The 25,507-nt window shown below is 47.8% G+C and overlaps 2 protein-coding genes across 2 annotated transcripts; both read left to right on the top strand.

Annotated features, from left to right (window-relative positions):
- Nucleotides 1-303: 303 nt before the first annotated feature.
- On the top strand, nt 304-18,803 carry LOC119352499 (protein NRT1/ PTR FAMILY 5.10-like). Its single transcript, XM_037619113.1, has 4 exons — nt 304-547; nt 652-869; nt 7,134-7,487; nt 18,612-18,803. Exons 1-4 carry the CDS (start codon nt 397-399, stop codon nt 18,801-18,803), a joined length of 915 nt encoding a protein of 304 aa, XP_037475010.1. The 5' UTR covers nt 304-396.
- Nucleotides 18,804-22,711: 3,908 nt separating this feature from the next.
- Nucleotides 22,712-24,414, top strand: LOC119357254 (cationic peroxidase SPC4-like). Its single transcript, XM_037624249.1, has 2 exons — nt 22,712-23,029; nt 23,370-24,414. Exons 1-2 carry the CDS (start codon nt 22,775-22,777, stop codon nt 24,150-24,152), a joined length of 1,038 nt encoding a protein of 345 aa, XP_037480146.1. The 5' UTR covers nt 22,712-22,774; the 3' UTR covers nt 24,153-24,414.
- The last annotated feature ends 1,093 nt before the right edge of the window (nt 24,415-25,507 follow it).

The following is a 25,507-nucleotide window of genomic DNA, read 5'->3' as shown; positions in this document are numbered from 1 at the left end:
GGAAAAAATTATCAGTCCGGAGCGGTTAACTTTTTCAAAGTCCCCAATTTTGTTTTTTTCCTGAGAGCAGCTTGGATGTCCAAATGAGCTGAAATTTGGCACGAACATCACGCACTAACACATCTTCCACGCAAAAACAAATTCATTTTTTTATTTTTTCTAGTATTTCTTTTGATTTTACTGTTCACGCGCAGGTTCAGATGAACTCGGGAGCCATTTAGCTGCTCTCAAATCTTGTAACTAATCCAACCAACAACGTACAAGCAGCATATATATAAGCTAAGCTGGCAAAGATTTTTGTCTCGCGTTGACACTGACACCCAACCGCAAGATTCTGCAGACAGAGCTGGAGCTTACTTAGCTCTGACAGAGTAGAGTGCTGAGGGGTGTAGCAAGATGGCGATGGTGGACGCGGAGGCTCCCTTCCTTACGGAAGACGCGGTCGATGAGCCACCGCTTGCCGGCATCTCCGACTTCCGTGGCCGCCCCGTCAGACCCGTCTACAGCAGCACCTCCGGCGGGTGGCGCTCCGCCCTCTTCGTCGCCGGTATGTACTACACGCGTACGCACCGTCCTAGATAAGCTTTTGCTTTGGTAGCGCCAACTAATTAATCAGCAATGAATACGGGCCGGCCGGCGGCATACATGAAGTGATGGAGGTCGCCAGCGCTTTCGCCTACTACGGCGTGTCGGCGAACCTGATCACGTACCTGACGGGGCCGCTGGGCCACTCCAACGCCGCCGCCGCTGCCGCCGTGAATGTCTGGTCGGGAACGGCCACCCTGTTGCCGCTGCTGGGCGCCTTTGTCGCCGACTCGTGGCTGGGGCGCTACCGATCCATCATCCTCGCCGGCACTCTCTACGTCCTGGTATGGAAACCAAGTAGAAATCCTCCTTCATTTAACTGTTTCTACATTTCTACTTACAGCACACTCGATCAGTAGGCCACGACCTTGAATACTGAAACTCGTTGCTTTCAAATCTATTTAATCTAAAAATAATCGATTGTGTGGAGTCGAATGCAATAATGCAACTTTCAAAAAGGCTGATTTCTCCCACTCAAAAATGGCTGATGTGCCATCAACTAACGGTAGGTTGGTCACCAAATATGGATTTTTTCTGATACGGATCAATCATGTATGTATTTATTATATAATGACGTGATGTACTTTCCATATATAAAAAAAATAGTTGTATGAACTATCTTTAAGTAGTCAAGGAACAACGGCATGGGGCAATGACTACTTTTTTCGGCGAAAGGACTATTAATGCCTACAGTTCTAAAAGAATAACACTAACAAGGTTTTAGCGTTGCCTCGTGGCGACAGTCTAACAAGTTTATGAGCCTAAAGATATAGTTCAATATAGGCATGTTTGAAATTCAAATTAAGTAATACGTGTTCCTAGAATAGATGTCTTATGATATACCCCCTCCGTCCAAAATAAGTGTCTCAACTTTGTACAACACTTATTTTGGGACAGAGGGAGTAAAACATACCTCAAAATTATTTATTTTCTATTTTTGAATTATGAATTTCTGCTACATTTTAAAGTACATGTCACTTAAATGTCCTTCATGTGTTAGGCTTTACTTATTCTTGGCAGTTCTCCTTTGAAAGATTGACCATGATGACCTTACACATTATAGTATCAATATTTTAAATTTAACATTTTCTTTTGTACAAATTATGTTCTTATATATAATCTTTTTGAACAATGAAATGGGCAGCCGCAAGTGCGCACTTTTGGTTTCAAGCCGATGCCCACCTTACCAAAGTATTAGCTTGCGCCAGACATCCTTCGCCAAATATTTGGGTGGCAACTCCCTTTGATGTTCATGTAAAGAAGCTCCCTTTGAACATCCAGGGTTTTCTTTCAGATTTTCCGATCTTTTCATTCCCTTTTTTCAGCCATCCTCGCATGATAAACTCTGGTGACAATATTTCATGTAGTGCATGGATTTGGTACAAGTACGTAAGAAGATTCAAATCCACCTCAGTCCTCAATCATCTCTTGTATCGCGATTCACATTCATGTCTTAACCTTTTTTTGGGTGGAGATCTAGTTGCATGCATTTTGTAGTTGACTGGTCCTGATCATAGGATCGAATAAAATTAGTTGCCAACCAAACAGGTCTATCCATTTTGCCAAATATTTGGTAAATGGCAATGGTTGCAATCCAAATGATTGATTCTTTTCAAATATTTGGTAATTCCCTTGTTTTGGCGATACCAAAATTTTGGTAGGGATATTGGGGCTCAAACCCTACATACCCATTAACTCTAAAGGACCAAATAATGAAGTTGATGAGAATATTCCTAATAGTGTACTAACAGAGTGTCTTTTGTTAAACTTTGAGTATTTGTGCAAGTTTTCATCCTCCATCAAACGGCTCCCTAGCGACAAGGTTTTTCCCGCCTCCCTCTGTCGCTACTGCCGATCTCTCTCATCTCCTATGGCCTTAGGCCATGGAGGCATGGTGGATCCCGACCCTTGACAGCAGGAGCGCTCCTGCTCGGTTTTTATTATGTTTAGGGTTCGTATCCCGCTTTGGAAGGTGAGGAGGCAGCGGGTCACTAAAGATGGAATAAGGTCCTCCCCACCTAGCCCCCCCCCCGCCCTGATGGAGCGTTTAGCATTGGGGGGGGGTGAGGAGTTGTTTCACCGGCGGATCTCGCGGGAATCGATCGGTGTTTGTCTTTGCTGGATCTTCTTGGACCTGGTCTTCGTTTGGCTGCGATAGTGTGGCTACTAGTTAGATCCTTCCGACATGCAGTTCTCATGAGGCGGGAGCGATGGAGTCGGCGTGCCTTCGGCTCACTCCAGTGCTTATAATCTTCGCTAGGTGTCTACAGACATGGATGTAATTTCTCTCACATCTAGTATTCTTTGTACTCCCATGTTGTTTGATGAATAGATCAGAAGTTTTTCCCATGAAGCAAAAAACAGAGTGCGTTTCATTGCGGAAGACGCAAGAGTTCCTGGATTCCCAAATATTCCACAGAATGGAAAGAGCCACTGATGGCCATAAGTTATTGTCGAGGATGAGCCGGAAGGGGACATCCCAAAGGCAGTCAATGGAGGTGGGCATTGGGAGCCTTACCACACGGACATTGGGTGAATAAGTTGAGTACATCCTCGCAGCGGGCATCACATCTTGGGAAGGATGTATTGTGGATGTTTTTGTGTAAGAGGTTGCATTTTGAATTTAGTGCATCTTTGAAGAGTAGTCACCTAAAAAATTATACTTTGACTCGCATCTTGGAGTTCCAAATAAGAAGGGCGTTGGAGTCTTTGTCCTACTCAATCGTGAGGAAGGAGTAAGCATGCTTGTAGGGGAAGGGGTCCGGATTAGGAATCATTCATCATTTCTATCGTTTGGAGCAAATCATGCAATAAAGATAGCACAACATCTAACTCGAACAAGGCAACATTAGTAATGTGGTTTCGTAGGCTAGACAATAGCCCGTTTTGCATGATCCGTGAGACACCATAAGGGGTTTGTTTGAGGAGCCAAGTATATTCCTAGAAGAAGGTGGTAAGACCATTATTGGTAAGAACAAAGGAGATATGTTAGGGAGTGGGTTCATGGTTGTTTGCGGTTATCCAGATGAAGGAGGGGTTGGTGTGTTTATAAACAATTGTGTGGGAGTAGCGAAGGTGACCTTGCCACCCAAGTTTCCCTTGGGGCTGCCGACATGGGACACTATGGGCAGCATTGCCCACATGGAAGTAGGGCGTAGGCTGATGAGGAACCTTCTAGAACATCCTAGTAGCTTCTAAAACCTTTTGACACCTTTCGGGACACTTCTGATCATCAGGGGGACATTCCAGGACTTCCCGGGATACTTTTGAGATCATCCGGAGCACCTTCAAAAGTTCTTTTTCACAATCAATTATCTCCTAGTTCTCTTAGAAACCAATAGTGGTTAAGCGTGAGACCCTATAGGTTTGAAACCATGCAGACATCACCTAGAACACCCTTCGGTCAATAATAATCAGTAGGTCTGGACACCCTTAATAATTCTCGCATATTCACGAGGATCTTTATCGAGCGAACCTGACTTTATCGCATACAATTCTCTTTGCTTCAGGACATGTTATAAAACCCAATGCGAGGCTTTTATTGGTATCCCCGTGATCAACACTTTGATCACTATACCAAGTTATCCTCGCTACCAATTTCGTTCTCTTTTCTGTTTCTTCATTCTTTTATCCCTTTGATGTCAATCACTATGTCTGGCCAGACAATGTTGGATAGAGAAATATTGAGTGGGCCCAAACTGTATCACACCATCGTCAGATGAGCTAATCCCAGTCTTAAACTATCGAGCATTGTGACTTACTTCTTTGGTATACCTGTCATCTACCTTTATAATAACCCAGTTATGGTGTGACGTTAGCAAAATCAAAATTATCCATCTGATATACATGTCTATGATATTCTCATGGTCCAAGGACGCAAGTAAACGTAAACACTTCATAGAAAATATCAATAATAATTTATACAACGCGATCTCGCAGTACTACATAAGTCTGGTCCATCGAACACCACTGATCTCGTAACAATCTGTTCTCATTATTGTCTGCATCCTTGTCACACTGAAAATGCCTATGATCACGTAAAAAGGATCATCAACAATATAAGCTAGTCCTAGAGGCTAGATTATGGATCTTTATGGTGTCTATGTTTTCACATATGCAACTGAGTTTTCCTTTGAATCTCATATTCAATAACCATTGCTATTATATCATAGAAATATAAAATTAATTATGAGCATGAAAATAACAAAATAATCAATTTATTGTTGCCTCTAGGGCATATTTCCAATAAATGGGGAGAAAGGTGGCTTTGTGGATGTTTAATGAAAGACCAATGGCTAGCCAAAGTCATCGAGGATAGTCGTAAACTAGTTATCAACCTCTAGGAGGTGTGGGATATAATCAGCATGTCTTCTCCATATTGGAGGATGGTAGGGGTATGTTAGGGTTGCGGGGTGGGGCGTTGAAGGCCATCTGAGTGGGCTATGATCATTTGGTGTTGTACTAAGTCCAGAAAAATGATGCAGAGGTAGACCGGATCACCTTCATGTAGCCCATTTTGCAGTTAATCCAATTTTCATGGACACCACCCAGGAGGACCACCATTTTACCGGAGGAGAGTGGTGTGTGAATCCAAAAGCACCAGGCTGGTTGGAAACCCATGTGTGTAAGAATGAGGAGAAGCGAGTACCAAACAATGGAGTCAAAAGCTTAATGGGAATCGTGTTTTGAAGATCATAGTGAGTGTCTTCCTGGAGAGATGCCAGGTAAATAAAATTCTCTCAGGTAGACATGCCATTGATGTATCCAGCTTGATCACCATGAGTAAGGAGGGGGGTTAGGGGGTTTAGACTGGTAGTTAGAAGCTTGGCAATGGCTTTGGGCAGGCAATTTTTGAGAGGGATGTGTCAATAGTCATTGGCAGATCTACCAATGATGCCCTTGCGGAGGAGAATCATATGTGCTCTATTGAAACCCTCTAGATGGACCATCTGGTTGTGAAAGTCCCAAAAGAAGGGGAGAACTATTTATTTTATGAAGTGTTATTACATTCTATAGAAACCGGGCCCAGAACCATCTAGTGTAGAGCTAACATTGGGGTTCATATGTAGAAAGGCATAGTACACTTCTTAGTTGGACAAAGGGGCATCGAGTCAGGAAAGTTGTGGAATGGAGCTAGGGCAAATGTCTTGGAGGGAAAAACACCAAGAGGTGATTTTGGGGGTACAGATGAGGTCGCGGTAGTAGGATTTTAGAAAATTTACCTTTTGGTCGTGTGAAAAGAATTCGAGGCCATTGAAATTTTACATTGAAGATAATTTATAATTCCAAACAATCATTCATTAATTAAGAAGTACTCCCTACTTTCATGTTTGTAAATCCAGGGCCATCGAGGTCGATTCACTAATATTAGGATGTGTAGTTAATTACGCGTGAAAAACACGCACTCCATGTAGTAGTTATCGGTTGTGTAACATGATCAATTGATTTTTCCATTGCAAGCACAAGTGTTGTCTGCCATTCTACATTAATTAGCTAGAGAGAGAGAGGGAGGGATTAATAAGATAAGTAGTTATCTCCCTTGGAAAATGACGAATTGATTCTCAGACCTCACAAACTCGATCAAAGGGAGCACTTTTGGAGATTTCATAGTGGATAAAGTGTTAGAATTATAGCCTAATGGAATTTACTAAAGATGTGTAATTAAATTACCATGAATTTTTGCAATTTAAAGGAAGAAGAAACTTTTTATGATGTAGAACATTTTAGAGATTTTCTGAAAGACAAGGAATTGCCCTATCCATCCATTCCAACCTAAATAAAAAATTGACTACTAACTGTAATATAAGAAACAAGCAGTTTCTATTGTATTTTAGATTATGGTTTGAGAACATACAATTTAAAGTTAAAATGGGTGACATGCAATTGTATGAATTTAAGAAAATCACAATATTATTTCCTAATATCTATGACAAGACATTCATATTTGTGTCTGAGTTATATTCGTCTGATGAGCCTAACATCTCATTAAGTTTCTCTCATATATGAAAATCATGGAATTAATAAATGCAAGTATTAGACATGTTCACTTAAATTTGATAAGTATCTCACAAATCCCTCTCAGAAGCCGATTGGTAAGGTGTGGGAGGCTTTTTTTTCCTGTCGTTACTAATCTGGTTCAGAATATATCTTCAAATTATACACGTAGAAAATGTTTCTTGCAGTTTTGGAATCTTCTATAACTAAATAGCTAGCCCCCACTAATATATTTCTCTCAACATGCAAGCATGCCACCTCATCATTCAACATGCATAGAAAAAGGCCCACCTCAACATGCAACTATGCATATTAAAAATCCACTTTACCATGCAACCATGTATGCATGTAAAATTCCATTCTATTATGCTATTTGCATCAAATTCTTATATATTTTTAAAAACTATTATTTCAAATATTGATGTTTTGTGTAACCAAAAACCTCATTGAAATATTGCAAAATATTCCGCAACTACGTGTGGGACTTCATCTAGTTGTTATTAATGGGTGGATCACTAAGCAAACGTTGACAACTATTTTTTTTACATGTGTAGGGGTATGCCATGATCACTCTAGCATGTGTGCTCACGGCGCAACATCCATCGTTATCGGGTGACACCTCTTCCCATACTTTGTCGCTGCGGGTGGCGTTCTTCTACACCTCCCTATACCTCATCGCCATCACGCAGGGCGCAGACAATCCAAATGCATTGGCCTTTGCCGCTGACCAGTTCGATTCCAACCACCCCAGGGAATGCGTCGCCCGTAGCTCCTTGTTCAACTGGTGGTACTTCTCACTGGCTGTAGGTATCACTATTTCTGTTGGTGTAGTCGGCTACATACAGGAGAACCTTGGCTGGGGAATTGGGTTTGGCATGCTCTGCACCATCATGCTCGGTGCCTTAGTTGTCTTCTTCCTTGGCACCCCTACATACCGCCTCTATGCACCCACTCCCGGTGCTGAGAACCCCTTTGCCCTCCTTGCTCGTAGCCTTGCCGCGCTAGCCCAACATGACAATGCCACTTCGAGCTCATTGCTTGGTAACAAAAAAGAATACCAGGTAGAACAGAAAGAGGATGCGGTAAAAAAGGAGGAGGCGCGTGGCATAGTCATGGTTTTGGGTACCGCCCGGAAAATTCGGATACCCGGCGGTATCCGCGTTTCTCGCCGCCCCACGAGAATTACCAATCCCGGGCAAAAAAATCCATTTTTTTGAATATTTTGAATTTAAACGCTCAAACTCGGGTAAACTACGGTAGCATCCTTACTTAAATAGTGTTCTTGTATGTGGCGTAGTGGTAAGCAAGTGTTTTGCACCTCCAGAGGTACCTGGTTCGAGTCCTCTTCTCGCAGCTTTTATTTTTTATGTTTAGAACACGCAAGTAGAAAAAGTCCTAAAAAAAGAAGGAGCAAACGACTCGAACTCGCAACCTCAGAGCATCTCCAGCCGTTGGCCCCGGGCGCCTAAAATCGCCGCCTAGGGGTGAGTCGGTGCAAACATTGGGCCTGGGGGCGAGTTGGTCCTCAGCTGCCGGCCCCAAGGCCGCCCGCAGGCGCGTTTGAAAATAAAATTTGTATAGCAAATTTCGGCAAAGTTCGGCGAAACACGATAAATTTCGGCAAACTTGGACATATATTAGACATGTTCGCCGGTTTTCATTACATAGCAAAATAGATAACTAAACTAAAAGAGAAACTGACTGAACGCCGAGTAGTCGCCGTCGTCGGACTTCTCCTCCTTGACGCGGCCGTTCCTGGTGGACCCCTGACCGGCGTCGCCAACGCGGGCTGGTGGCGGTGGCGCGTCGTCTTCGTCGCTGTCGCAGATGACGACGACCCCGCCTTCGTCGCGGCCGCGTCGGCGCTCCGCGAAGCGGCGCAGGGCGGCGCACTGGCGCTCCTTCGCCTTCTCCAGGAGCTCCTTCTCCATCGCTATGGAGTCCCTACGCGCCCATTCCAGGGCCGCGTCGTCGTTGTCGAGCTCCGTCTTCACCGGCGCAGCCGGCTCCTTCTTCACCGGCGCGAGCCCCGGCTCCGTCTTTGGCTTGACGAAGCGCGGAGGAGGAGCTGACGAGGAGGCGCGCCGGCCGCCCTCATTGATGACGATGCCGGCGCTGCGAGTGCGCCGGCCGAGCGACGTCTCCGCCGCGGGCTCGGCCTTGACGCCGAGCAGGGCCGGAGCACCGGAGGAGTGCGAGGAAGATCGCGAGGAGGAAGAAGAGGAGGAGGACCCCAACCTCCTTGGCGCCCATGGCCCGGCGCGTCGGTGGTGCGCCGGGGCGGCCGCCCTCGCCGGGTACGCCAACGGCGGGTCGTTGCCGCCCTCGAGGTGCGTCAGCACGCCCTCGAGTGTGCGGCCGGGGACGCCCCACCACAGGTGGCGCCCCTCGCTGTTCTTCTGGCCACCGACCACCGGCGCGTCGTTGGTGGACGCCAACCGCTGCCGCTGGCAGCGCTCGAAGTACGCCGCCCAAGGTTGTCGGCGGCGTACTGGGGGAGGGAGAGCTGGGCGTCGGTGAGGGAGGCGCGGACGACCTCGACCTCCTCGGCGAAGTAATTTGGCTTGGCCACGACGTCGGGCAACGGGGGAACGGGCACTCCCCCGTTGCTGAGCCTCCACCCCGTCGGCCTGGCGCGCATGTCCGGCGGCGCCGGGATGTTCGCCTGGAACAGGAGCCAGGACTCCTGTTCGCGCAGCGAACGGCGGCCGAAGCCGTTGCCCGCCGCCTCGTCTCCGGGGAAATGCTCTGCCATGGCGACGGGCTCGGGAGAGGTAGAGAGGGAGAGGAAGGGGCTGGGCGGCGGCGCTCAGGAGAGGTAGAGGGAGGGGCGGGGCTGGTGTGGGCACAGGCGAGTGTGGCCACCGGCTATATAGCCGTGCCGCGCCCGTGTGAACGTGTGCGAGGGAGGGGAGGCGTCGGCATGCCGCCCGTGAGGAATCAATGGCAAGGCTGACTGGCGGCAGCCTTGCCATTGATTCCCTGCGGGAACCGAGGCCGTTGGGGGAAGACGAGGCGCCGTGTCGCTGACGCGGCAGGCCCGCGGCTTTTTCGCGCCAAAACAGTTCGCCCCGGCGCCCCCGGGCGCTCCAAGTGCGCCGGGTTCGGCCTGGGTCCGCCGGCGCTATTTTCGGCCCAGGCCGGCGAAAATCGGGCTCCTAGGGGTGCGACTGGGCCGTTTTTTTAGCGCCGGCGCGAGAAAATCGTCTGGGGAGGCCTTCCTGGGACGCGGCTGGAGATGTTCTCACAACACCTCCGAGTGGCGTAGTAGGCTTTCCACTGAGCTACTACCTCTTCTCTGTACAATGCCAGTTCAAGTTCTTTCTATATCTAGTTTAGAAGAATTTGAATTCAAAATTCAATTATAAATTTCTTCCAAAATATGTTCGGATTTTTTGGGTAACCGTGGTAACCGTAAATATCGCCCCTCACGAGAAAATTTGTCCATTTTGTTGGAATTAACCACGATACGATCTATGTCCGGCTCGGACTAGAGTCAGTCACCGTATAGGTTTCCTAGTTGGCTAGGTTAGCTACCTCGTACACCTATATATATACTTATGTATCTCCTGTAATATTGTAACTCAGATCAAAGCAATAAAATCCCAGGAGCGACACGCTCCTGTTGCGATCCATCGGCGTCCCCTGTACCCGTGTGTGTATTGCTGAAACTAGCTCGTATTGATCAGGCAAGCCGGCGGCTTGTAGTCTCATACGTGCGTGTATAGACTTTAAGTGAAAATCCATCCAGCAGCTAGCTTGGCTGCTTCGTTTGGTACGTGTACCTCTTGCCGTTTGCGTCTACGTACGGCGAGTCTCCGCTGAACCGACCGGAAAGTAATCGGCCGTGGTAGCTTGTATGCGCGCATCGTCGGAAAGTACTCGACGGTTGCGTCATCAAGGTTGGGACTGTACCAACAATTAATATCAAAGCAAGGTTGATCTTCTAGTAATGGAGGATCATGGCGGACGACAAGAAGAATAAGCAGCTGGCGGAGTACTCCGGTGCGGCTAAAGTAATTGCTGCTCCGGCGAGTTCGTCGTATCCATGGTTTGATCGCGAGAACTTCGGGGTCTGGAAGGCCCTCATGGAGTGTGGTCTCCGCGCTAACGAGCTATGGGACGCGGTGCATCCCGGAGGCGACACGTTCAAGAAGAAGGGAGCCGAGCACCGGAAGGATCGGCAGGCGGCGTCAGTGATTTACTCGGTGATGCCGATGGATGTCCTCCAGCACCTAATCGCCAAAGCAACGGCAAAGGAGGTGTGGGATACGCTGAAACTCATGTTCGAGGGACACACCCGCGTCAAGCAAGCCAATCTCCAAACTCTCCTAAGGAACTACGAGACTTTGGTCATGGGCGACGATGAGTCCATGAACGCGTTCGCTTCACGGGTGGCAACTCTCGTCAATCGAATTCGCGCGCTTGGAGAAAACCTCACTGAGACCTCGGTTGTCCGACGGTTCTTGCGCGCGGCTCCTCCCCGGTACCTGCAAATTGTCACGGTGATCGAGCAGTGCGTCGATCTCGCGACTCTCTCCATCGACGATCTTATCGGACGGTACAAGGCTCACGATGAGCGGATGTGGTACAGTCTTGGGGATGGGAGGAACGACGAGCTTGTGATGCTCACGAAGGCGCATTGGATCGCCCTAGAAAAGCAAGGCGGATCCAGCAGCAGCAGCAAGAAGAAGGGCAAGAAGCGTTCGGCGAGAAAGAACTTCGCCGACTTGGATGGCGAGGCTGCACCTGAACCACCGAGGAGGAAGTTTGACATCAGAAAAGTAAGGTGTTATAAGTGTGGCCTCTTCGGTCACTTCAAGACTGACTATGAGGAAACACCGAAGCAACGGGCGCTCATGGCCGAGGAAGGAGACGACGGGGATATGATGCTGATGTGCGAGCTAGGGGACGAAGAGGATTCAGATGATCATGATCAACTGGACACGGGTCCGGTGAGTGCATCCGCGCCAGTAACCCCAGGCAAAGTTGTGGTGCCAGAAGACCATGACACAAAGCGTGACAGTATGGTTACGCTAGAAGCAGGCGATGTTGTGGCGCCAGAAGACCATGACACAAGGCGTGATGATGTGGTCACCAGGCCCGTACCATGGACATGTGCAGGGCGTGCGCCTGCACAGGGCCCCTAAATCAGTGAGGCCCCTAGATTTGTATATACGTAGTACTAGTATATTTAGTACTCCCTCCGTTCCTAAATACTTGTCTTTCTAGGCATTTCAACAAGTGACTACATACAGAGCAAAATGAGTGAATCTACACTCTAAAATATGTCTACATATATCCGTATGTAGTAGTCATTTGAAATGTCTAGAAAGACAAATATTTAGGAACGGAGGGAGTAATTAGCAAAAATTAGTGCAAAACAGGTTGGATAATGGTGCAGCATGCCAGCAGGGCCCCACAATGAATTAACCCCCAACTTGCGTTCCCAAGAGAAGGTGGTGGGACTGCACGAATTAACTACTGGGCCCTTTCCTCACGTACGTCTCTCTTTTTCTCTTCGTCTTCTTCACAACGCAGCCGCCGTTCCTCTTTCCCGGATCGTGAATCAATCTCCAGCTCTTCACTAGCAGCCGCCGTTTCGTTCTCAATCCCCCAGCTATTAATTTTATTGCGATTTCCCCAAATTATCCGTTGCAATGAGCTGTGGAATAGGTAATGTCTACTTCCAATCTCCATCTATTTATTTGGTTGGCGTTCTGTTCTTCTCAACTCTCAAATCGGGCCTGCAAATCAGTGTTTCACTTGACCTCCTTCGTTTCCAGTTGCCGCCTTGCCGGTCCTGCGACCCGCGTGTGTCAGAATCAAGTGGAGCCTGGATCCCTGGAGGCCCTGCTCGTCATAGAGATTCGACTGCTTGGCAGGCCAGACAAGGCTACGAGTTCTTAGTCGCCAAAGCAACAAGCGTCTCCTCCCTGGCTCCCCCTGATCTGCTTCTCACATCAATCAAAGACAGGTTGTTTCATTCCTTTTTGACCGCAAGTTCAGTTTTTAGTTCCTTATCTGTCGCTTAGTTTACTTTCTGCAATGTCCTCTAGAATTAGAAAGTGCCCGTCAGGATATGAAAAACGTCAGAAAAAGAAAAAAAAGAAACTTGATGAATCTCTGAAAGGTAGTCTTGATGTGTTTTTTGTTAAAGAACCAAAGGTTTCTTCTGAAAATCAGAGTGTAGATGCTAATACTAATGATGTACACGACGATGACTCTATCCATACTGAAACTCAGGGCGAAGAGGTTAATGTTGTTAGTAACATGGATGAGGTACATGTTGAGAATAATAACCCCGATGAAGCAAATCATGGCGATGAAGTACCTGCTAATGTTGATGTTTCTTTGCAACCTGATATATTCGATCCTCGAAATTGGGATGGCCTTGATTCTAAAGCAATTGATAATTTGGTAGAGAAGGATCCTAAGAGGGCGCCTATCCAAAAGGGCCATAAAGATAAACTTGGTAGGAGATTTTCTGCTGTGTTTTATAGTAGAGGTTTGCCAAATGGAGAAATGTGTGATAGAGAGTGGCTTGTATATTCTAAAGAGCTCAATAGAGTATTCTGCTTTTGTTGCAAAAAATTTGGGAAGGGGCGTGCTAGAGGTCATTTGGCGAATGAGGGATTTAGTGACTGGATACACCTTAGTATCAGACTTAGAGAGCATGAAACCGGAGCTGAACATCTTCAAAATATGGTCACTTGGCATGAGTTGCGCCTCAGGTTGCAACAGAATAAAACTATTGATAGCGCTGCTCGACAACAACTTGAGAAAGAAAAGGACCATTGGCGTAAAGTATTGCTTAGAATTCTCTTGATTGTTAAATTTCTTGCGAAACATAATCTAGCCTTTCGTGGTACTAATTCCAAATTGTATCAAGATAGCAACGGAAATTTCTTAGGCTTGGTTGAAATGTTGGCTGAGTTTGACCCGGTTATTCAAGAACATGTTCGTCGCATAAGAAATGATGAAACTCATACTCATTACCTTGGTCATGGCATCCAAAATGAGTTAATACATTTGATTGCTTCTGCAATTAAATCTGAGATCATTAAAAAAATAAAAGAAGCAAAATATTTCACGGTGATACTTGATTGTACCCCTGATGCGAGTCACCAAGAACAGATGTCTTTGATTATACGGTATGTTGAAACATCTTCAAGTTCTGTTTCCGTTGTAGAATCCTTTTTAGGATTTTTGGATGTAAATGATACCACTGGAAAATGACTCTTTGAGGTTTTGCAGGATGAATTAAAGAACCTTGATCTAGACATAGACAATGTGAGAGGGCAGAGCTACGACAATGGATCAAACATGAAAGGTAAGAATCTGGGGGCTCAAGCCTTGCTTTTGAATATAAATCCTAGAGCTTTTTATTCTGCATGTGGGTGTCATAGCCTTAATTTAACAGTATGTGATATGGCCAAGACTTGTGGTAAAGCTAAGGACTTCTTTGGAATCATACAACGTATCTACACAACATTTGCTAATTCCACTAAGAAATGGAAGATTTTGAAAGATAATATAGGAGATGGATTGACTCTGAAATCAGTCTCATCTACTCGTTGGGAGAGTCGCATAAATAGTGTCAAAGCTATTAGGTTTCAGATTTCAGACATACGAAAAGCTCTACTGCAAGTAGCTGATGTCGATAAAGATCCTAAAACTAGTAGTGAAGCTAAATCTCTAGCAAATAATGAACTTGGTGGTTTCGAATTTGTAGTAGCGATAATCATTTGGTATGATATATTGGCTGCAGTAAATTTGATTAGCAAGGACTTACAGTCAAAAGATATGCTTATTGATGTTGCCATTGAAAAAGTGCAAGGCTTGATTACCTTTTTTAAAGGTTACAGAGACACTGGTTTCACTACTGCAGTAGAAATAGCAAGGGAAATAGCACTTGAAATAGATATCGACCCTGCATTTCGGAAAAAGCGTGAAATTAAAAGAAAAAAACAATTTGATGAGAATCCTGATGATGTGTTAGATGCTTCACAATCTGCACAAGAGTCGTTTAGGATAAACTACTTCTTACCTGTTGTTGATCAAGCTATTGCTTCACTTACTACGAGATTTGAGCAATATAAATCATACGAAAAAACTTTTGGTTTCTTGTTTACTTCTCATGCACTAAACTCATTGGATGATAAAAATTTGAGGTCTTCTTGCAGTAGCCTTGAGACTGCACTTAGAAGTGGTGACAAATCTGACATTGATGGTAATGATTTATATGTTGAGTTAAAGTTACTCCAAGATTTCATTCCAAAGGAAAAAAATATGGGACCTATTGACATTTTAAATTTTTTGAAACGCTTGAATTGTTTTCCCAATGCAACTATTGCATATAGAATTTTATTGACCATCCCAGTAACCGTTGCATTGGCGGAGAGAAGTTTTTCTAAACTAAAGTTGTTGAAGTCCTATTTGCGTTCTACAATGACACAAGAAAGACTTAGTGGACTGACTTTGATAGCAATTGAAAACGACATCTTGGAGAATGTATCTTACGAGGAACTAATTGAAGAATTTATCTCAAGGAATGCAAGAAGGATGTCACGCTTCTGCTAGATAATGTATTATTTTTTAGTTTCTAGAATCACTTTTGCGACAAGATGTTATTCAGAAGATTGTACTATGTACCAACATGATATATAATAGTAATAATAATAGCAATTAGATCTTGTTTTCCTCATTGCCACTTGCTATGCCGAGGGCCCATTTTCTGAGTTTGCACCGGGCCTCCATTTTCCCTAGTACGGCCCTGGTGGTCACACCAGTAAGTTCAGGCGTAGACGTGGTGCCAGAAGTCCACGACACAATGCGGGATGGTGTGGTCGCGCTAGAAAAAGGCGAAGTTGTGATGTCAGAAGTTCACAACACAAAGCAGATCGGTATGGACGCACCAGGAAAATCATATGCGGGAGCGGCAAGCAGCGCGGGCATCTCGTCTGAGGACGGCGTGACGAGCTGGGACATGTCGAACTCATATAGGGACATGGTGCAGACAAACCAGTATCCAGAAGGAACCATCGCTCGGCCAGGAGGGCTCGAATCAGTCGTGTCAGCTCTGCTTGGTAGCACAGCAAACGCTACGCCGGCTGGAAAGGGTGCTGCACTGAGCGGCCCAGCAGCAACCGTACGTAGCAGCAACGACGGAGGCGCTGCATGGCCTTGTGCAGCTCCGCATGTGCCAGAAGGAGCGGGCCACTACAAGCTGCATACAACAGCCACATTAAGGAATCCACGTGATGACCTAATGGATGGACTACAAGGTGGGCAACGTCTAGGAAAAATAGACGTGCCTCAAAAGATCAGCCCATCTACTGTTGCAAATTCTCTAGAGAGCAGTTTGGATGTGGCTAGAATGCCGGTAAAGGGAGGTTTGGCAACTTCAAAAGACGTGACGTCTTCGACAGCATTGGAGACAGAAGAACAGCCACATGAATCTAAGGAAGCGCTTCGAATGAATTCGGTGAAGATGAAAAGTAAAGGGCAACGATGTTTGCACATCGAGGAACCGGAAAATTTTGAAGACGCAAAGACGGAAGAGTGTTGGCGTCATGCTATGGACGAAGAGTTGGGGTCGATCCGAGACAACGATACATGGGAGCTTGCGGATCTTCCCAACGGACATAATGCCATAGAGCTCAAGTGAGTATACAAAGTCAAGAAGGATGCGAAAGGAACTTGGTGAAGCATAAGGCAATGCTCGTGGCTAAAGGATACGTGCAAGAGCAAGGTGTGGACTTCGAAGAAGTGTTCGGTCCAGTTACAAAGATAGACTCGGTGAGGCTACTTATAGCTCTCGCGGCTCAAGAATCTTGGAGACTACATCACATGGATGTGAACTCTACTTTTTTGACTGGAGAGTTGGAAGAAGAAGTATATGTGAAGCAACCACTAGGGTACATCAAAGAAGGAGAGGAACACAAGGTATTGAAGCTACACAAGGTGTTGTACGGGCTACGACAAGCTCCTCAGGCATGGGACATCAAGCTTGACCGTACATTGATTTCTCTTGGATTTGAGAAAGCCCCACTGGAGCATACGATGTATAAGCGAGGTAAAGGCAAGGATCGTCTGTTAGTGGGCATCTATGTGGATGATCTGTTGATAACTGGAGCAGACGAAGAGGTGATTGCAAACTTCAAGCTACAAATGAAGGAGCTATTCAAGATGGCTGATCTAGGGCTCTTGAGTTACTACCTTGGGATCGAGGTACAACAAAAGCCGGAGGGGATCACAATATGCCAGGAGGCATATGCAAAGAAAGTAGTTGAAAGTTGTGGCATGAAAGATTGCAATCCAAGTCATGTTCCGATGAAGCCTCGTCTTATGCTAAGCAAGAAAAGTGAAGCACCCGCGGTTGATGCAATGGAGTATAGAAGTGTGGTCCGAAAGTTGAGGTATCTCACGAATACAAGACCGGACTTGGCCTATTCCGTTGGCATGGTGAGTCGCTTCATGGAAGCACCCACGATGGAGCATTGGGTAGCTGTGGAACATATACTCAGGTACATCAAAGGGACAAAAAACTTCGGTTGTGTCTATTTGAGAGAGAAGAAGGAGATGATGGAGCTACTTAGCTATAGTGATAGCGACATGGCAGGAGATGTGGACGACCGTAAAAGTAACTCGGGCGTGGCATATGTCTTGGGAGGAAGTATAGTGAGTTGGCTACCACAAAAGCAGAAGGTGGTCGCATTATCATCCTGTGAAACGGAGTATATTGCAGCTGCAACCGCGGTGTGTCAAAGCATTTGCCTAGGAAGGCTACTCGGTGACCTCACAGGCAAGGAACCGAAACGAGTGGTGCTCAACATTGATGACGAGTCTATAGTCTCTCTATGGAAGAATCAAATGCATCATGGTGGATGCAAGCACATCGATACGAGGTATCGATACCTAAGGGAGTATGCGGAAGAAAGCAAGATCGACATCAACTATATTTGCACCGATGATCAGCTTGCAGATATCCTAACTAGATCTTTAGGACGACAGAAGTTCGTGAAAATGCGGCGAAGGATCGATGTCCAAGCTGTGACGTGAGGACATCGTGTTTAGGGGGGTGATTGTTGGAATTAACCACGATACGATCTATGTCCGGCTCGGACTAGAGTCAGTCACCGTATATGTTTCCTAGTTGGCTAGGTTAGCTACCTCGTACACCTATATATATACTTATGTATCTCCTGTAATATTGTAACTCAGATCAAAGCAATAAAATCCCAGGAGCGACACGCTCCTGTTGCGATCCATCGGCGTCCCCTGTACCCGTGTGTGTATTGCTGAAACTAGCTCGTATTGATCAGGCAAGCCGGCGGCTTGTAGTCTCATACGTGCGTGTATAGACTTTAAGTGAAAATCCATCCAGCAGCTAGCTTGGCTGCTTCGTTTGGTACGTGTACCTCTTGCCGTTTGCGTCTACGTACGGCGAGTCTCCGCTGAACCGACCGGAAAGTAATCGGCCGTGGTAGCTTGTATGCGCGCATCGTCGGAAAGTACTCGACGGTTGCGTCATCAAGGTTGGGACTGTACCAACACATTCGGAATCCAAAACCTTGGGCATAGTACGGTTGCTGTCAATTTGGGCGGCATGCCTGGCATATGGTGTGGTGTTTGCGCAGTTCATGACACTCTTTAACAAGCAGTCCCGCACCCTGGACCGCCGCATCTTTGGCAGCCTGGAGTTACCGCCGGCGGCGCTTCAGATGTTAGGGCCTGCAACAACTCTGTTGTTCGTCCCTATATATGATTGTGTGCTGGTGCCGATGCTGAGGCACGCGACAGGCACCCCGTCGGGTCTGACGCTACTACAACGTGTTGGCACGGGCATGACATTGACCCTGGCTACGATGTTGGTGGCGGCATTGGTGGAAACACGACGCCTTGAGACAGCACGCGAGCATGAGCTGGTGGACAATATTGACGCAACAGTGCCAATGTGCTGGGCGTGGTTGGTGCCACAATATGTTTTGATTGGGGTGGCAGGCGTGTTCGCGGAAGTCGGGATGCAGGAATTCTTCTACGACCAGATGCCCGGTGAGCTACGCAGCTTGGGCATGTCACTCTACTATAGCGTGATCGGCATGGGCAACTTCATCAGTGGCGCTCTGATCTCCCTGATCGACCGCATCACCAGCCGCGGTGGTGGCGACAGCTGGTTCGCGGACAATCTCAACCGTGGGCACCTCGACTACTTCTACTGACTGCTTGCCGGCCTCAGCGCCACTGAGCTGGCGCTCTTCCTCCGGTGCTATACATTTCTACAGCCACAAGAGGCTCCGCTGAAGCAAGGACCTACCATGTACTAAAAAATGCAAAGCACCTGCCATTCCCTTACAAAAATGTTGCTGTATACTGAAATTTGGGACGATAAATTATGAATGCGTGTCTACAAATCCAGGTGATCGATGAGCTACAAAGAATTTCTCACTCCATGAACTGGGTAGATAGAAATGTATATCCGCATACGCCAGCGCTATATTAATTAATATGGTACTTGGCTTTTCACAAAGCCCATTTCTACATGCTGTTTTTTCTTAACTATCGAAAGAATCCACTTGGTTTGGTCACCGGCGCCACATTAATCGTCTTGGGACTATTAATCACGTGGCATTGGTTACTTACTTGGTTTCAATTTCTGACTGAAGGTGCTCTCCCCTCTCCCCTCCCGACTCGCCCCCCGCATGGGCGGCCGGGAGGCCCCCAGATCCCGTCGGCCAGCCCTCCCCCACTCCTCCTCCTCCTCCCTCGCCGCCGCCCAAGGGCGCGGCCAGGCGAAGCCTGGTCGTCGCTAGCGGCGGCGGGGACTCGGGCCCTCTCGCTCGCATGGGGCTGACGCGGGCCGGCGCCCCCGGGCTGGAGCGTGGCGGCGGGCCGGACGCCACGGCGGATGGTGGTGGCGCCTCGGCGACTTCGCTCCCCTGCGGCAGGAGGCCTCGCGATCTGATGCGTGTCGGTCGCCAGGGACGGCGTGACCGGATCGGATCGCAGCGGCGCGGCCGGATCTATGCCCACACCTGGGCCTTGATCGCTGGTCTGCCGTCGGCACGGTGGCGGGTGCGACTCGTCGGTAGCTGGGCAGATCCGCCGGGATTCTACCCTTGTCTGATCCTTGACAGCGCGGGCATCTCCGGGGGAAAACCTAGATCTTCTTGGAATCGAGTGATGATGGCGATTTTGCGTCGTAGTCCCTCTTTACGTCATTGTTTTGGAGTTTACTCCGGTTGAAGGGACTAGCGACGTCGGTGGTGCACGTCTGGTGGAGCAACTGTCGATGAAAATCGCGTCGACTACGGTGATGGCGAACGATGACGGCGTCTTAGATGTTGTTCCCTTGTCGAGGCATCGTCGTTGCAGTCTGCGTCATCAGGCTTGGGATGCTCTGGGGGAAACCCTAGATCTGGGTCTTCCGGATCGGACGATGATGGCGTTTTATCGCTTTCCCTCCTGTGGGTATCGTTTTGGAGCAAGTGATGGCTAGGGGGATGGTGGAGCGGTACTTCATCTCACACATTGATGACGGCGGAGATCGGCGGCATGGCGCTGTGGAGGCTCGGCGTCCGAGACGCGGAGATGGACTCGTGCAGGAGGAGGTAGCTGTCTGACGTTATGGTGACGTCGATGACAGAGTGACCAGACAAGATAGAAGCCTCAATATGATCTGAAGATGGACCTGTGGAAGATGGCGGCGACGACACACGAGTGCTCTGACCAGATTGTGCCCCAGACCCGGTATGTGGCTCGGCTGGGGCTTCCGGCTTTTGATGTTAGGCTTAGATGAGTGATTTAGGTAGTGGCCCAGCTAGCATCCCTTCATCATATGGATAGGAGTAGCGGCATATGTTGCCAAGATTGTGGATTCAGGTATATTGTTTGTAATACTTTATAAGGTCCTCGAGAATAATCAATAAAATGGTTGTATGCATCTCCCAGATGCAGAGGCCGGGGATCATCCTCCTTTTCTAAAAAAAAATTGGTTACTTACTTAAGTTAGCAGGTCCACTCTTGCTACTGCAACGACGCTTAGTTAACTGCCGTCAGTGCTCGGTGCAGTGTGCGTATCTTACTTAATCTGCACTTGCCGCCTGCAACGCTTCCTACTTGATCGTAAGTAACTACTACGGTGCAGTTTGAGTATCTATTGGTGTGCGTGCTGTATAATACGGCTTCCCAGTTGCTAGATCCAGTATCGATATCCCCGCTCTCCAAATTCAAATCCAAAACACCTTACTGGACGTCCACTAGCTATGCACCACCACACATTTTATCGAGATCCGTGCAGCAATTTTCCAGAAAGAACACTCAACTCATCACAGTTCATGTCTTCAAGCCCCTACCAGTTTGCAAGGAAACAACTAAGATTTAGAAGATTTCTCAACTGCATACATACATGCAAACATGTTCCCTTTTTATTGACACGACTATGCTGAGCATCATCATCCAATATATCCAAGTCAAGACTCTCCACATGAATTAATGAGGTAAACACTTGTAGAAAATAATGTGAAGCAAATTTTCAGTGACAATCTGGAAAGAAACAGAATTAGCAAACCATGGTTATGTAAGCATTTTTGTTGACACAATCCCTTTTTTTATTGACACAATCATGCTGAGCATCATCATCCAACATACCCAAGTCAGGACTCTTGGTCTCTCTCAACATGAATTAATGAGGGTAATATTTTTAGAGAATAATGTGAAGCAAATTTTGGGTGACCATCTGGAAAGAAACATAATTAAGAAATTAGCAAGCCATGGTTATGTACGCATTATTCACCTAAAATAGAAAACATAAAAAATCCTTTACTACTTCTAATCATCAATAAATAAAACCACATATATTGTGAACATGAAAAATATGCCCACGTCTTCAATCCGCATCAGAGATCATTCACACACAAAACCCGGAGCTGAGAACATTCAATACAAGATTTTTTTTCTTTCAGATCAGAGATCATTCAATGAAAACCCTTCCTTTTCGCCAAAAAAAAAGGAAAAGAAAACAAGAACTCTCCTGTGAGGCTGACCGCAATAAACATCAATACTACTCCCTCCGATCCTAAATATAAGTCTTTTTAGATATTTCATTACCAGAAGCACAACAAGTTATATATGCCAAAAAGCATACTATTTGAAAGTTATATTATACACCAAACGCATACTATTTAAAAGTCCATGATATATCGGAAGCGTTTCATTTTCTTCTTTCATGTGGTGGCGGTTTCCGACCGACGACTTGTCTTCATCTTCCCCAAATCTTGCTCCGACGGCTTGGGATTGCTCAGGCTCTTGCCCAGGGCGAAATCCTCGCTCGGCCTTTCGATGCCGGCAGCGGCGGCACCCGCGGGTGCCACACCCTTCTCGGAAGGGCTGCCATGGGCGTCATCTGTGTCTCTCTTCGAGCAGCGGGGGAAACCCGATGTCCGATTATCCAATGTTGGTCGTCGTGTTGGTTTGTTTTGGGCTTGCTTCCTAGGGCAGGCGAGTTTAGGGACCGAGCATCCCATGTCTCTCTGCTCCGAGCATCATGCCCACGCCTTGTATATTTGTGCCATGCGTAGTATCATCTCTTGCGTTCGCAAGACTGAGCCGGTATATCACAGGAATAAATGCGAGCACCAGGATTTGAACCCTGGTGGGCTGGGAATACCACAGTCCCTCTAACCATCCAACCACAGGTTAGTTTGCAGTAGATCTGATTTTTTTTAATATTTTTTTTTGAACATCAGTACAGACACAAGCGCTCGTATACACGCGCTGAATAGAAAAATTCCACGGAGGGTGGAATGTGTATATATACGGCCAAAATCTGTTATCGCTCGCACGTCTGATCCTAAATATAAGTCTTTTTAGATATTTCATTATAGACTACATACAGATAAAGGAACCAGTTGTAGTGACAGGGGTGGAACAGAGACGGTGCATCTGGTCTTTGCGGGTAGTGCATAGAACTGCGATAGCTGCAGGTTGTAAGTGCAAACAATTGTCATCAACCCTTAATGTATATTGGATGGTTAGAGGATGTCCGACTAGGCGTTGATCGAGCCTCTTCTAGTGGGTGAGGGAGCGAGTGCCTCCATCTGCTATAAAATGGCAGCATCTTGGACGTGAGGAACCCACACTCTCACTCACTCACCCCCTCACTCACTAGAAGAGGCTCACTGAGCTTGGACCGATGGCGTCGAGCGGTGCAATGGTGTTGGCCATGATGGGCCTCCTGGCCGCACTGGTGTGCCCTGCTGCTGCGGCGGCGGCGGGGTTCATCTCCATGCCCACCGACAACGTCGGCGACCACTCTTACGGCGTCCACGCCACATTCTGCCCCAACCTGGAGAAAATTGTGCTCGACAAGGTGGCGGAGGCGCGCAGATGGGACATCGGCGTGGTCGCCGGCCTCCTCCGCATCTTCTTCCATGACTGCTTCCCTAACGTACGTTTGTCCGTGCTCCTACCAACCAACAAGTACTACAGACATGTACATATTACACTATTACTAGTACACTAGCTAGGTACGTACGTACAGTGACCTTGAAAGAGAGACTTGGTGTCTAATCCTCCGTCCCATAATGTCGTTTTTTTAACACTATACTAGTAATAGTATATTGATTACGACATTATAGTCACCCGCAAAAAAAAAAGAGATTAATTACTACATTGTAGTAGTACTATTATATTGATTGATTTTGGTGCTAGTATTTATTACCTACTACTCCTACTAGTATTATTTATAAAGTAAGTATGTGCGTGTATCTTGTGGATCCATCGTGTAGGGCTGTGACGCGTCGCTCCTGCTGGAGCCAAGTCACCTCTACTCCAGCGAGCGTGCGCGGGAGCGTCCCCAAAACCAAGGGCTGCACCAGGGCGCGCTCGATCTCATCCAGCGTATCCGCGACGCCGTGCGCGACGCGAAATGCACGGAAGTATCCTGCGCCGACATCACCATGCTGGCCACCCGGCAAGCCATCAAGCTGTCCGGGGGGCCAGATTACGGCGTGCAGCTCGGCCGGAAGGACAGCATCGACCCCGCCAGGATTGACCAGGTCAACCAGTTCCTCCCCGCCCCCGACGCCAAAATCTGGAAACTCATCGAGGTCTTCCAGAGCCGCGGCTTCGACAGGACCGACCTCGCCGCGCTCTCCGGCGCGCACACCATCGGCAAGACAAGCTGCCCCAACCTCGCCAGCCGCACTGGGGACGCCGCCTGGTTCGTCGAAGATATCAAAAGGAACTGCCCCGGCTCATGGGACAAGAAGCAGGTGCTCGACGTCGACACCCCCGACGATTTCGACCACAAGTACTACAAGAACATCGTGGACGGCAAGGGGGTGCTCAGCACCGACATGGAGCTCCTCAACGACCCCTTCATCAAAGATTTGGTCCACAAGTGGGCTACCGACAAGAACTTTTTCTTTTGGAAGTTCGGCGAAGCCATGGCAAAGATGGCGCGTTTGCCCGTGGGCGGACCAAGTGAGTACCGCGAAAACTGCTTCAAGCGCAACTCTATGAGGGAGACAGTCAACCTCACCGCCGAGGGTTTCGCGGCCTCGGCTTGAGAGATCTATCCAATGGATCACCCGCCATCACCACGCCGACCGCACGCCCTGGCCATGCCATATTATATGTGCATGTAATAAGAGCAATACACCTAACTTATCTTTTGCTTGATTGAAGTTTACCGTATGTACGCCCACCTAGTCTAGAGCCACTCGGCCGGCGGGGCCTTGCTGTATCGTCTCAGTCCAGCAACTATTCCAGCTCCCTGTTTGTTGGGAGTTGCTCTCAAGTTTTATCTTACAATTGTTTTCCATCCTTTAATTAGATTGTACATCTGTTTCTGTCATGAAAATTAATGGAGAAGTAAGATTTTGTTTTGTAGCTGATGGATGAGTAAGTTAATATGTTCTTTTTCTTAAATAGTAAGTTAATCAAAGCCAATGAGAGACCCAAACATATGATGTTTTAGAGCACTGCAAAGAATGTTGTGATATAGACCGAGTGAATTAGAGAAAACCACCATATTTGCGCTTAGGTTTGCAGAAAACACTCTTCTACGAATTTCTATCGAAAAGCACTGATTCTCGGCCTAATCTTTTGCAAAAAACACTAATCAGTCTCTTTGGACATTTTAATCTCGATTATGACAGGTAGTCCCACAAAAACTGATGGGGTGTAACTGTTGGTCCCAGAAGGCGTTAGACAAAATGTGATATGCAATTACCAAGTAGTCCCTGGTAGTTTTGCATAGACACCCTTTAATTAGAGTAGGAAAAGGCAATCAGGCCCTTGTTGCCGGCTGCCTCACCCCACTCGCAGCACGCCGTCGCCGCCTCCGGCTCCGGCACTGGGAGGCGGCGTCTAGGCCCGAGCTTGGGCTCGAGGTTGTCGCCCGCCTCCGGCACTGGGAGGCGGCGTCCAGGCCCGAGCTCGGGCTCGAGGTTGTTGCCCGCCTCCGGCACTGGGAGGCGGAGTCCAGGCCGTCGCCTCGCCCATCTCCGGCACCGGGAACCGCCGTTGGGAGGCTGGCTACGATGCAGTCCGGCAAGGCCCTGCTGCTGAGCGGAGTTGGAGGAGACAGGGCGACGGGTCGAGGTGCTAGCGGCGGCTGCTGGTCCTGGCCGGAGGTGGCGGCCCGTGGTGGCTGGTGGTCTTGACCGGCGGAGGCCCGCGGGAGCTGGTGTTCTTGGCCGCCGGCGGCAAGACCTTAGCTGCTGCGTGCGCTTCTTGTGTGGCATGGCTGTTGCGGAACTCGGTGCAGGTGGGCGACGAGGCGCCCCTCGGGCTGACGAGGCGGATGCAGGGGCGGCCTGAGGTCGATGACGCCCACCAGATCTGACGGTTTCTGGCGGCCGGCGGAGCTCGATCCAGCGGCGGGTAGCAGAAGACCGGCGAGGGGGCAGGATTTGGGGGG

Source organism: Triticum dicoccoides, chromosome 2A (genome assembly GCF_002162155.2).
Source record: "Triticum dicoccoides isolate Atlit2015 ecotype Zavitan chromosome 2A, WEW_v2.0, whole genome shotgun sequence".
Classification (NCBI taxonomy): Eukaryota; Viridiplantae; Streptophyta; class Magnoliopsida; order Poales; family Poaceae; genus Triticum; species Triticum dicoccoides.
The sequence above is the reverse complement of the archived record's forward strand: the minus strand, read 5'-3'. Positions and strand labels throughout refer to the sequence as shown.

What these genes read in the sequence shown, in the direction of transcription:
- LOC119357254 (XM_037624249.1), top strand. Translation starts at nt 22,775, where the DNA reads ATGGCGTCGAGCGGTGCAATGGTGTTGGCCATGATGGGCCTCCTGGCC. An exon ending in TCCATGACTGCTTCCCTAAC is followed by an intron (nt 23,030 to 23,369) that starts GTACGTTTGTCC and finishes TCCATCGTGTAG; the next exon opens with GGCTGTGACGCGTCGCTCCT.
- LOC119352499 (XM_037619113.1), top strand. Translation starts at nt 397, where the DNA reads ATGGCGATGGTGGACGCGGAGGCTCCCTTCCTTACGGAAGACGCGGTC. An exon ending in CTCCGCCCTCTTCGTCGCCG is followed by an intron (nt 548 to 651) that starts GTATGTACTACA and finishes GCATACATGAAG; the next exon opens with TGATGGAGGTCGCCAGCGCT. An exon ending in CCGGCACTCTCTACGTCCTG is followed by an intron (nt 870 to 7,133) that starts GTATGGAAACCA and finishes TTACATGTGTAG; the next exon opens with GGGTATGCCATGATCACTCT.